This window comes from Catharus ustulatus, chromosome 14, assembly GCF_009819885.2.
Source record: "Catharus ustulatus isolate bCatUst1 chromosome 14, bCatUst1.pri.v2, whole genome shotgun sequence".
Classification (NCBI taxonomy): Eukaryota; Metazoa; Chordata; class Aves; order Passeriformes; family Turdidae; genus Catharus; species Catharus ustulatus.
The window spans coordinates 9610877-9624318 of NC_046234.1; the positions used below are offsets into that span (position 1 = coordinate 9610877).

At 36.6% G+C, this 13442-nt stretch overlaps 1 protein-coding gene across 1 annotated transcript in view; it reads left to right on the forward strand.

Annotated features, from left to right (window-relative positions):
* LOC117002771 (probable global transcription activator SNF2L1) overlaps window positions 1-11809 on the forward strand; it is a 32290-nt gene extending 20481 nt beyond the window's left edge. The window contains exons 20-24 of the mRNA XM_033072175.2: window positions 725-857; window positions 1655-1773; window positions 1974-2186; window positions 6915-7025; window positions 7702-11809. Of these exons, the coding sequence (XP_032928066.1) occupies window positions 725-857; window positions 1655-1773; window positions 1974-2186; window positions 6915-7025; window positions 7702-7773 (648 nt within the window). The 3' untranslated portion in view covers window positions 7774-11809. The remainder of the gene's footprint in view (window positions 1-724; window positions 858-1654; window positions 1774-1973; window positions 2187-6914; window positions 7026-7701) is intronic.
* The last annotated feature ends 1633 nt before the right edge of the window (window positions 11810-13442 follow it).

Consider the following 13442-nt stretch of genomic DNA (forward strand, 5'->3'; position numbering starts at 1 on the left):
GACAGAGTTCCTTGTAAATACATTTCTGTGATGAAGGAAACTCAATGCAATCCAGATTATTGTGCAGACTCGTGATCTGTTTGTTCTTGGCATTTTCTGCTTTCCCTCTCTTTAAATTGTAACATCTCTTTCTTGGATGATTTTTTTGTGCATTGCATCTCACTTATTCAGTTTTGGATTGATTTCTTTGGTACATAACAAATTCTCTGTTTGACAGTGCTTTGGAGTTTCCATTTGATTGCATCTTTTTGGACTAGAGATCTTTTCTTGACATACTTATGCTTTCATCCAGCTGTTTGTCTGGTTCCAGGTTTGTAAATGTCTGAAGTAGGAGCTCTTGCTTTAGATCCTTGCACTGCTCTAAGAACTTGTGATGACACTTGCATTGCTGTACCTTGTAGTCCTCTGAAGTGTGGTGCTTGTGTCTGCAGAAGTGCGACTGTCACTGAGCTTGTTTCTTTGGAGAAATACCACAAAAACTTGTAAAAGAAAGGATAAAAAGCTCTTACTAATGCACGTGGAGTCATGCCCAAAAATAACTCTTTAGACTTTTAATGATTCAGTAATAAGCCCTGGATAATGCAAGTTCATGGAAATCCTGAAAGACCATTAGCCACTGTAATTGTGAGGTGTTGCAGAGGGGCAAATGGTACATACATAAATCAAAATTTTGGAAAATTCTTCCTGACCTGATAATGCCTTTTTGATCTCATGCTACTTACAGGGTTTTACAAACTGGAATAAAAGAGATTTTAACCAATTTATTAAAGCCAATGAGAAATATGGTCGTGATGATATAGACAATATTGCCCGTGAGGTGGAAGGAAAGTCACCTGAGGAGGTCATTGAGTACTCAGGTTTGTGATATTTTGAAATGTTCTCATTTTCTAGTACCAGAGTATTGCCATGATTTTTGCTTCATGTTCTTATAAAATTACGAGGTAGAGAATTTGGATGCATTTAAGATTTTTTTTGTTGTTAAAGTATGCAATTTTCTTTTTTTTTAACAGACTTAATTCTATTAAAAAGGTTGATTTTGCAGCATGTTACTAATACTTCCAGCTGCCTTTAGCCCTCCTTAGTCAAGATTTAGAATTTGACATAGTTAATTCTCACTGAAAACATGGACATGTGAAATTGTGAATCTGCCTTATAGTGCCAACTATATATTACCTTATAATGATTCTTTATGCTGTATCTCTGCTATCTTACCTAGAACACTGTGTCTTTGTCTTTTGTATTTACACAGTGCTTTTGAGATTTCTTCCTCTTTCACCCTTGAATGTAACTTTACTAAACACCTTCATAAAATCAAATTTGCGATGTTCTAGCTGTGGTTAAAAAGGAAGAGCTCCACAAGAGTTCCCTTCAAAGTGTTGATTTTATTTTGCAATTAATTATGTTGCATGTAAATTTAGAATTTTTACTAAGCCTTTACTTGCAGTTAACTTTTAAAGATACCAAATAAAGAGTCAGTGCAAGCTTATTTTTTGGCTGTCATAGTAAGCTGGAGAGCATTAGCTCACTGTTGGAAATTTAATGGAACCACAAGCTAAATCCCTTTTTTTTTTACCAGAGTATCTTGACAGTAAAGTTGTAAGAGCAGATGAAAAGATTGTATTAAACAATATTATATTAAATTTTGTGTTTTTAGCTGTTTTCTGGGAACGTTGTAATGAACTGCAGGACATTGAGAGGATTATGGCTCAGATTGAACGAGGAGAGGCAAGAATTCAGCGGAGGATCAGTATCAAGAAAGCCCTTGATGCCAAAGTAATTATTCAAGTTTTTTTGTTTTCTGCAGCTGACTTCTTCCAAAAATTCCTTCAGAGAAGGAATAATTGGAGATGAGAGTTCTGTCTTTTTATGCAGCATAGGTAGTATACCATCTAGCAGTGATTTACAGTATCATGTAGTAATTCCTTGATGTAGCATTGTACGTTTATTATTCCGTATCTTTGTTTTGCATTCAGATTGCAAGGTACAAAGCACCTTTTCATCAACTGCGTATTCAGTATGGAACAAACAAAGGGAAAAATTACACAGAAGAAGAAGACAGATTTTTGATCTGTATGTTGCACAAAATGGGCTTTGACAAGGAGAATGTGTACGAGGAGCTGAGGCAGTGCGTGCGCAACGCTCCTCAGTTCAGGTTCGACTGGTTTATCAAATCCAGAACTGCGATGGTAGGTACCACTCACAGGGACTGGGGCATGACATGAGCTATCCTGTTCTTTTTTTTAGGCACCACCACATAAAATTTGTTTAGGAAACAAATGCTGTTAGAATAACTTTGGGTTTTATTTTCGTATTTTTTTAAGTAACTTTTTGCCTTAGTACAGAAAAACCACAATACAACTGAAACAAACAGGTTAGAAAAGCTGCCAAACTGAAGTCCCATGTTACCCAAAGGGATTAATGCAGAGGTAGACTAGACTTACAAATATCCTTGTTACTTTTATTGCAAACTGAGGTTTTTACCAAACAATGTCTCTTAAAATATGACTTTTTTTAGAGTTGTTGGATAATATTAACAACTGAAAACATCTGATAGTATACTTGGAGAAGGGAGCAGCTTTTCTAATACAGTATATAATTTCTAACAACATGGGGAAAATTGATGATTCACAGAGAAATTAATTATTGAAGCAATAGGTTTAAAATGTGCTTTGTAGTTGTCAATGTGGATTATCCCAGGCAAGTGCTTAAATTTCTTTAGGTATACATTACTGAAAATTTTGTTCCTATGTAGAGAATATAATACAAGGTTAATAGCAAGTAGGCTACTATTCAGAAATTTAGAGCAGAGCCATTAATTTTTAATTTAGTCATTAAGCAGGAATTGATAGCATTAAAAGAAGCTTTGGTGGTTGTAAATGTTAAGGTGTGTAGATACCAACATCAGAACACAGAACTCTTTCAGTGATAAAAAGCTGTTGGATCTGCCCCAAAAGTTTTGTTCAGTTCTTTCTACTTGTTGTTTGTCTTCATTTTCTGGCTTTAGGATTCATTTATCTGAAAGAATGTTCCTTCTGAGTACTGTACTAAGAATAAATAAAGCATAAGATAAAATATTTAAAATGTGTATTTGAACAGGTAGGTATATTTGCTTTTCCCAGTACTATGTATAATTATGCAATACACTTCTTACTTGATATTTCAGCAATTGAAGTGTTTCTGGATAGTGCAGCAGTTAGCTCTTAATTTAAAAGAATTACAAGTGTTTCTTACTAAAATGTCTGCTTGAAGAAATACTGGATTTTAAAATTATGTCCATAAAGAGAGAAGCCTGCAAAATTTAGTACATTAAGAAGTTTCTTTTAAGTTGTCTATGCAGGTATCCATTTAAATAAATCATAGAAATGGGTACTAGAAATTAAAAATGTAGCTCAGCGTTTAATACTAGTTAATATATAGTTGTCAGGGGTAGAGTTAAATACTCAGTTTAAGTCTTGCTGATACTTATGTTCAGAATACTTCCTTTAAAGGGGATAGAAATCATTTGCTCAAGTGTGGAAATATGTTCTGTGGTGTCTTAATGAAACTGAGACTCTGGGAATATAGTGAATCTTTTGGCTTAGGTTTTCTTTTAAAATTCTATTCATTAATAATTTTAGTTTTCCTGCTACTGCATTGTGAGAAAGAATATTATGGAAATACAAACTTAATCTTTAACTTTCAGTGTGCATTTAATTTTCTGAAATGTTCTAAATTATCATGCTCTGTATGGTTTAGTAATGTAGCTGATATATTCTAATATCCTGACATTTGTGGAGGTATTAATTTCTGTGGGTCCATTTTGCTCTACTTCAGTGATTTTATTTTTTTTTTTTTGGTAAAGAAATGTGCTGGAAAATCACGTGATAATAATAATAATGAATGAAATATAAATACAAATATTTATAGAGGAATAAATAAGTTCAGTGAAAGGGGAGAAAGCTTCCTAAAATGCTGAAATTCAATGTGTTCATTTAAACTCATATGAAACAAGATAAAAAAGGCAGCATAATTCTGAACAGGGCTTAGCAGGCTCTTTGAGAAAGCTTTGTGTTCTAACCACTAGATGTCTCTTGAATTCCATATAAATAGCTAATTTATCTTCCATTATTTCCATTTGTTCTCCTGAAGATTTTCTCATTTGAAAAACAAATTATTCTGCTTCCTTTAATTATTTCAAAATCAAATGGTTTACCCAAAATGTAAGTTCTTAAAGATTTTTGCCTAAGACTAATTTTTCTTTTTTGCTTTTTAAATTGAGTGCAGGTTTGGTTTTTTCCCAATTTCTGTCCATGTGGGAAGAATGTAAAATATCATGGCAGTAGTGAAGCATGTATGTGTTCTCTGAAGTCATAAATTACACATATTCTCTTTTAGCTTTCTGCAAACACTCCCCAGCATAAGACAAATTACTCCTTGTAAATGCAGGAATACCCAGGCCTGTGGACAGAGCTGAGGGCTGCCTTTGCTCCCAAGTCAGCATCTCTGCCTCCAGCCATGCGGAAGGCAATGGTTCAGTGCTCCCATCTTATTTATTGCAATCCAGGTCTTTATAGCTGTGAGGGGGTGAACAAAGTACATCTTCTCTCTTTCCATCCTAAAGAGAAAAGTATCAGACCTCACGAAATAAAAACTCATCTCTGAAAGTGCAAGGCATTTTAAGTAAATGTATTTTTGTAATTCTAAAATGGAAGGCAGTAGTCCATATTGAGATTTCAGTAGCTTAGTCCAGGATTTATCCCTCAGGTTCTTTTTCATGGTGGGTGTACAAGAAACCTGTGCATGTCACATCTTACTGTCACCTGATTCTGTGATTGTCCAGAGAAAATTTTTGAATCCATCCTCTGTCCACAGCAGATGCTTTGGAGCAGTAGTACATCTGGAAAGTTTAACCATGAACCTGAACACTTTATAAATGTATGTATTTATGCAAACATTTGTCCCCAGAAAAGAGGAGGATCTTTCTGAGTGCCTTAGGCAAATGGCTCAAGGTTATTTCTTAGTCCTTTCTGATTAGTTGCTTATTTTGAGTTCAACACTGTTCCATTTCTCAAATGCTAGAAAAAAATCCAGATTATGATGGTCATGATGAAGCAGCTTGTCGTCACTCTTTGCCTCAGCTCCTAAGTCTGAGTGCAATATATACAAATTTAAATTATGTACAATACTTCTGTCACATTGACAATCCTCATTCTGTTTTGGGTTTTTTTTCATCTCTGTTCATCTGTAGAATGTAGGTTTTTAGGACAGAAGCTCTTTATTGTTCTATGTTTGGGGTTGCAATATATGTTGGGATGGTTTGAACTCAACTTTGTTCAGAGTTGATGCTTTTTTATCTAAAAGTTGTTGTTTGGGTGGAAATTGAGGGAGTTTATTGATTGAAGTGAGAGCATTTTAGCTCCAGAAGGACTGTCACATACCAGGGCACAAGCATGGCACCCTAATTCGTGGTTTAACCTTTACTGGAGGGAGTTACTGCTACAGGGGTGTGATAAAAGTGACTTACTACAGTACTCTGTTGGTGAAGCTACAGGCATGACACTGGAACATTTCTGGAAGGTGGTTATAAAGAAAAATGTCCTGAAGGTTTTTTTGTGTGTGTGCCTGATTAAAAGAATTCAAGTGGTGGTAGGATTCTCTGTGTCCATTCTGAACTACACAGTTTTTGCCCAAGGCCATGGAGCGTCCTTTGTAGAGTGATCTGTAGAACCTGTAGAATTTGAAGAATGTGAATTAAAGAATGTGGTTAAGCTTGAGGAGAATGTGGTTAAGCTTGAGGGTTTAAATGTCTCAAAGATGAGTCCTGTGCCTGCTGGTTTGAGAAGGTTCAGGGTCAGGAGAGCACAGAGACCATCTTACCCATTGTCATGATGGACCATGATAGCTGAGGCAATATCCAGTTTACAGATGCTGAGAAAATAGAGACTAATTTCTGGGCAGAAAGGTCACCTGTTCACTTCATTGCAAATGGACTCATTGTCAAGATACATGCTGCTAGGTAATTCCAGGATAGCATATGTTTCAAAAATGGCTTCACTGAGTTTAGCAGAGATGAGACATATTTTTTGGACTTTTTTTTTCCTCAGAAGAAAGCTTCCTGCTTTGTGTTGGAAAGAAAAGCCCATGGAATCATATTTTCAACAGTACATAGAATATACTGAATAATTATAATAAAAATAGGCACTGTCAGGTGTTTTGTGAGAGATCTTTTTCTTTTAAATGGGGTACAAGAAACTGTTCAAGTCAAGGGAGTTCTATTAAGCAAGCCAGCCATTAGTTACTGCAATGCAGATGTTTTGAGTTGTATTGGAAATATTTTTTAATGTGTAAACAGCCTTATGGAGTTTAGTCCTGATGGCTTTCAGATGGCTTGCAAGTCTTGATGCTAAGAGCATTTAGGACCTACTGTCTCTTGGGTCCTGTTTGAATAACAATAAGGCAATGAGTTCACGATTTAGGACTGAATAGATTTTTGGGCAATTTTGCAACTGTGTCTTTTCACAAAAAAACCCACCCTAGTCTGCTTGCCACAGAAAAGTATTGCTTGAGATAGCTTTGCTTCCTTTTCTCTCTGCTTTAAAGATCTACTTAAGACCTCTTTCCTAAAATCTGGCATACTATGCTGGCAGGCTGTAATTTGCCTCATTAACCAAGATGAAGGCTCACATCAGTCTTTGGGATATCAGTTTAGAAGACAATCCTGAAAACTCCTTGTCAGGAGGACAATAAATCCTTTTCTGTTTCTAAAGGTTACACTGAGGGGAAAGACAGATAATAGTAACTAAGCTAATGATTAGTGTTATTGAATATTTTAGGAAAATGTAAGTGCTTTGAAATGAAAGAATTTTGAACATACTTATGTAAGCAAGAGCAGTTGTATAATTTACTTAAGAATTTGATGTGTTCTCTTTCTTTAGGAGTTTCAGAGACGCTGCAATACTCTCATATCATTAATAGAAAAAGAAAATATGGAAATTGAAGAAAAAGAAAGAGCTGAAAAGAAGAAAAGAGGAGCAAAAGTTACAGCAGTATGTTTAGCACTTACTTTACTTCCAGTGGGGTAGAACTCAAGTATATATTTTTTTAGAAAATGTTAAAGATAATTGTAGGCACTGATTGCATTAGTGTAAACCATGAGGTGAGAGATTAAACTGAAATATTTGTCAATTCAAAGCTCTCCTAGATTTGCTCAGGTAGATATTCCTAGATATTCCCAATGCACAGTGTTTGGAGGCCTTTCTTTTTTCTTTAAGTAGCAGAGGAAGACTCATTTTAGAAAGTTGCACTGCCTACTTTCTGCCTACTTATGTACATTGCACGTTGCTTCAATTTCTTCTCAGAGATTTTTTTCCTCCCCTAATAGTAGTTGCTGGAAGAAGAAATGAAAGTGCTTCTTTTATTTTGAAGGGTTGTCATCTTTAGAACAGAATTGTCTCTAAGTCAAGGTCCTGGCCTTTTCACCCAGTTGATGGTGTGTGTGGTGCCTGCATCACTGTGACCATGTAATGATTTTAAGGATATAAAAATAGTCGGAGAATTATGTGTGTGCATCAGGAATTAATGTTTGCCTTTCCATTATGTCCTACGAAGGTGAACTGAAATCCAGAATGCATTAGTGTCATACATTTCCCTTTTGAATAGTTATGTAATTTTTTTTTTAATAATGCCACCATCTTGCTAAATTTATACTTTTTTTCATTTTAGTCACAGAAGAGAAAAGCAGACTTGGCTGCTGAGAACTCTGGAAAAAAAGATGCTAAGAAAGCGAAGTCGTGAACCTGAAGACTGAACGCTCAGTGTTAAACTGCCACTTTGTTCACTCCATCTATGTGTATTAATTGCCAACTTCTTTGTATTCATGGTACTCTTCCCCAAGTCCCATGCTTTAATTTTGCAAATTTTGTATCCTTTACAATGCCTTTCTTTACCTAAAATGTGTAGCTTTATATCTTACGCATTCCAGTATTTTTGGGTACTGTATTTTGTGAGTTTCATGTCTTTGGCAAAGTTCACTCAGTCCTTGGTTTTATATGTTTTATATGCTGCTGCTTTGAAAGAAAACCTAGATTCTATAGCTGTATTATTGTTGTTTCATATTTTAAATTTATATGGCTGTTGGAAAATAAACTGACTTAATTATTTGATGAGAAGTATACTTCACCTTTGTTTTCCCTACCCTCTCCCTGCTTTTTGCATAGCTACATTTAGAGAGAATGTTAAGGTTTGTCTAATTGTGCCTTCATCATCAATCAGATTTTTTTTGGAGGAGTACTTAGGATCAGGAGCATGACAGAACAAAATCAAATTAGACTGACATTCTTGTTTGCTCTCTGCATTAAATGGACACATTCTCTGAAATGTTCAGAAGGAAACCCAGCAAAGACACACATTTTGTTTTTCTTAATCAGTGATTTCTGCTGGGCTACATGCTTAAATACAGGGTGAGGTGTTTTTCAGAATGGCCTCTAGATGAAAACTTTTCTATGCCTCATAAAAGGAAGTAGTCAGCTCACAGTGTCTGGTTGTTTAAGTAGCAAACTTACTCTCTTTCTGGTTGGTAGACTCCTCAGCTCTGCTGCCTTATGCTGAAAGATCTTCGTTGCTCTAATTATCTCTGCTAAAGTTCTTTTACCTTTTTATTCAACATGTCAGTCAGAAGCAATGGGGATATGTTATGGAGTGCTCCTTTTTTGTATTTCTATTTTAATGAAGGGATGAAAGTGTTGGATGTATGATTTTTTGACTTTGCAAGAATGGCCTTTATTAAGCAGGTTCACAGTTCCTGCTCACTTTGGAGTCTCTGCCTTTCCTAGATCAGTAGAACAGTGACTGTGACATCTGATGTTTTGCTTTAATGTTCTGTCTCTGATCTGGTGTTTAGTACAGACCTTGCTACAGTGAGACATGCCCTCATAATGTCTAGATTAATGCAGTGTGCTTTACATGGTACTTCCCTTGAAGACTACTTGTCAACTTCTTCTAGTGCAGTTTGCTTCCTTCAGTGGTTTGAGGTGTTTTGAGATAAAGAAACCTCTTTACTCTTTGTATTCTGTGCTTTGCATTGGCTACCTTCTTCTGTGTTTGTAAAATATAGGACTTTATAAAATAAAGTTCTTGGGCTCTGCCCATATTCTTTTATGTCATTTAAAATATATTGATATGTCTTTGAAGTTTTCTGGGATTAGAATCTCTAAGTTTCATGAGGAATTCCCAGGTTTTTTTGTAGTGTCTGTTAAAGGTTTGGAGCAAAACAGGTATTATGATTGAGCATTTCAGACATTAGATTCTGTATTTTGGAATGTAGCTTTTGTCCAGGGACCATGTTTATTATTTAACTGGGCTTATATTTGTAAGACTTGGTATTTGTCTGTGAAACTTAATCAGATGAGTTGACAGGTACATCTCATAATGATGGGGCACAGCTTGCAGGCAGGAGATTGGTAATAGGAGCCAGTGCATGATTTTAAATGAGTGTGCAACCCAGGTGGGGTATGTGTGCTGAGGAAAGAAGCATGTCTCCTCAGAATGCAGTTCCGGTGTTGGAGCAGTTAACATCCTGCGTTATCCTTGGGAGGACATCCCATGCAATTGTGGACAAAGGCTGTGCAGCTACATGCATATATAACCAAAATCCCTGGAGCACTGCTGTTAACAGAGAGGAAGATGCCTTATTTGCATTTGCATTTTGGCTCTTGTGCCGCTCACTAAGTTTATGGCCTGAAATGGTAAGAACGAGTTAAAAGAGATGGGAAATAAAGGCTGAAAGAGCCAGTTCAAATGCTTATGGAATTACATGGTTAGGTCTAGAGCTTATTCTATTGCTCCTATTTAGCATTGGATGAATATTTTAATGTTTTAAGTCTTGAAATAAGTGTATTCTGGTTTTGTTTATTGTAGATTAGCTTTGTTTGACTTGCATGTTTTTGTGTATCCAGTTTCTCTGTCTTGCAAAGTGTATGGAAAGTCTTAAAATGGTAATATCTCAACATGTTGTTTTATGCAGATTTCTTGAGTTAACCACTTGAGGTAATGTTCATTCTTCTCAATGACATGATACACAAACCATATAGCAAAAGATCGTGCAATTGTTCTTTCAGATATTGTCCTTTGATCAGACAGCTTCTCTGAAGAATGATAGATTCTCCCAGGAGCTGTCTGTTACCTCTTGCAGTCCCTAGTTAAGCTGAATGTGCTGTTGAACAGTCCTTGAGAGCATTTGGACACTATAAACCAGTTCCTAGTGAATTGAGCCTTCCCATCTATCATGTCCTACAGTGACAACTAAGGAAAATTGCTGACAGCTGCTGGTCAGGATTAAAGGAAAACAGATCTTTCTTTTCCCTTTTTCATTCTTCCAGTTGCATATACCCACACAGTGTGTGCCTAGCAGTATCTTAAATTATATGCTGCTGTGACTCAGAATTAGGTAACAGAAATGAAAGAATCTTCCTACTTTTAACTCCTATTTTCTTAGGTGAAGAAACCAATTTGTAGGAAATTAGTAAGCTCTGAATGTTATGTGTTAGAAAACTTCTGAAAAGTTTGGGCCTTTAGGCTATTTTTGAGTTGTTAAAAATGCTGCAAGATAAAACATTTTGAAAATTAATTTAATTCTGTTCCAATGGACAAGTAAAATTTGCTTATGTGAACATCAGGCTTGAAGAAAGTCACCCAGCACCTTTGACTAACCAGGCAGTGCACATAACATCCTGGGAGAGGTCACAGCAGTTGTGGTGGTTTCCTTTTCACATATTCATCATTTCCAACTATTAGTCCTTTTATTTCTAAGTTATGTTAGTGATGACACCAAAAAAGTAGTGCTGCTAACCACCTTCATTGTATTTAATTTCAGTTTGTTACAATGACACAGAGAAGAAATGAACTTTGTTCTTGCTGGTAATACCAGGCCATCTTTAAATGCTGGTTTGCACAAGTGGTGTTACTATACTGAAACATTAAGTAAGATTTTTTTTTTCTTGTAGATTCGCATTGCTTGTTTGATTTTGTGCTAATGTTTATTAGGGTTTAAAAAAAAGCAGCTATCACTCTTTGAGATGATGAGCAAGGAGTGCAGTATACATAAGTTAATCAGACTCTAAGTGCCTGATGGTGATGCCGAACTGATTTTTGTTTTTATATATTCTTCATATAAATTTGTAGCTATATGAAGGATCTATAACAGCAAAAATTAGTTTGGCATCAATGGAAGTAACTTTGTTGTGCAGTGCCTAGTTCCTGCTGTGTGCTGCTGTGTTACAGGCACTCTTTGTACATGCCTCCTGCCCACGTTCAGTAGGGGGATTAAGTACTTTCAGTGATGAAAAATAAATGCCAAAGCTTTACAGGCAGAAAAAAGATGGCATTTTGCAGTCAATACCAGTTTATGTAAATGCAAAATGATGAGGTTGGTGCACACATTGGCACTTGTGATGCTAGAAGGGATTGATCACCAACTGTAGTTCTGATTGACTAAAGAGAGGTTGACAGTTGTTACATTTTACTTAATTTTGTCTGGTCCATGCATTTAGCTTCAAGCATGTATGTAAATGCGTTCGTGGCTCATAGTTCTAATGTTTGATATGTTCTTTTTCTGAAAGACTTAAAGTTGAACTTAGTTTGCATATTTTGAAATGTAATGTACTCTTTAATTGCATTTGCATGGCATCCATCCTTTCATAAGAAAAGGAGTAATATTTGCTGCCTCAAAGGTATGTCAGTGTTGTGTTGCTCAAGATAACTTCTGAACTTTTTCAATCTGGGATTTGTTTCTTAAGTTATACATATAGGAGAATAAAAGTTAATATGAACCTGATGTCTTCTGGTCATTCTGGTATACAGGAGTCTGTTACTTGGATACTTTCAAGATAGTTTGGTTTTGTTGCTCTTGTGCCTCCCATAACCTTCAGGCCATGGTGGCTGAATGTAAGGGGGGGTGTGTGGCTGTTCCACATCTGCTTTAAAATTATAGTTTCTTGTAATCTGAAATTATACTAGTAGTGTCTATGTTTTTGTGACAGCCTTGCCTGTTTTGTCTCATGGTACAGTGTTACACAATGTATGTTGATTCTACATTAAAGTGTATTGCTCGTTCCCTTTTATTTCATACCTTCATTTCATTCCTAGAGTGAAATACTTTGGAGCTTAAGTCCGGCTGACACAGTGGTAGGAGCCGTGAATTTTGTTGTTGTAGTTGATCACTAGTAGCCTTGCTAGATACTGTGCTTGGAGAGGTGCATGCCCTAAAGGAATGCTTAGTTTTCTACCTTTTTTTTCCTCAGGATAACATGAAAAAAAAAAAAAAGGCAGGATGGAGGACCAGTTTCTCTGGTGTTGGTTGGTAGCAATTCTGTCTGCTCCACTTTTGATAGATCTCACTTTTTTTCAGGTGAAGCACCTAGACCAGGATGGAGGAGCTGGGAAAAGACATGTACTATCTTACCTGGTCCTCAGTAGCAGCCAAAACAATTTTTGGGTTCACTAAAAGAGCTGTAGTTCTTCCAGATAACTTTGCTTCCTGTCAGACTGAATGGGATTCCATAACCAGTTTCTACTTCTTGCATATTCTCATGGACAGTTTATGAGAACAAAGTCTACTGTTTCCAGGATTTTCTTGGAAGCAGTACCTGCCAACCCTCCTGGAGAAGGTGGTCCGTTCATACAACAGAACATTTGGATGGGAATAGTGATCCTGTCTGCAGGGCTGCTCAGTGGCTGTGAGGTTTGGTGTTGACACGGGATGATTGTTCTCATGCACTCCGTTCTGGGGAAGGTCAGGCTGTAGACAGATTCCTGGCAGTTTCTTGCTATAAGAAGACAGACAGAAGTCATCTTTATTTATATTGTTAATTACATAGACAGTGCTGAGGGCCACAAAATATTCAATACCAACCATCAGTTTGGTGAATGGCATTTGTTACATGTTTTCTTTTTTTAGCTTAACAGGTGGATATTAGTCGAGAGATGACTTTACATTGAGGGTTTGGAGTCCAGTAAGGCTTTTGTTATTTCTGTTTCCTTACAACTGTAGCGCTTGCATTTTCTTGAAATGACCTGATTTTCTACATGCCTCGATTTTCATGTCTTTGTTCATGGAGGGCTGTTGGTCAGGATTTTTTGTTGTTGTTTTAGTTGACTTAGAAGAGTGTTTTTGCTGGGAGTGTAACCTGGGTGAAGGTGTGGGATGATGTCCTCTTCAGGAGCCCTGATGCTACAGGGCCCTTTTAGCCTAGGTGTTGGTGCAAGCGCTTGTGTGTTCCCTGCCTAGTCTGCCCCACCTTCCCTTGCCTTCAGTCAGTTCCTCTCAAAAAACCTCAACCTGACGTGGCTTTGTGCTTGCCTAATTTCTGCTCTGGCAGGAAAAGTCGTCTGTCCCTCTCTTGGGAGGTGACACTTTTGTCTGGTCCCTAAGCTGAACAAACCATTTATTAGCTTGGAAGCCTTTTGTG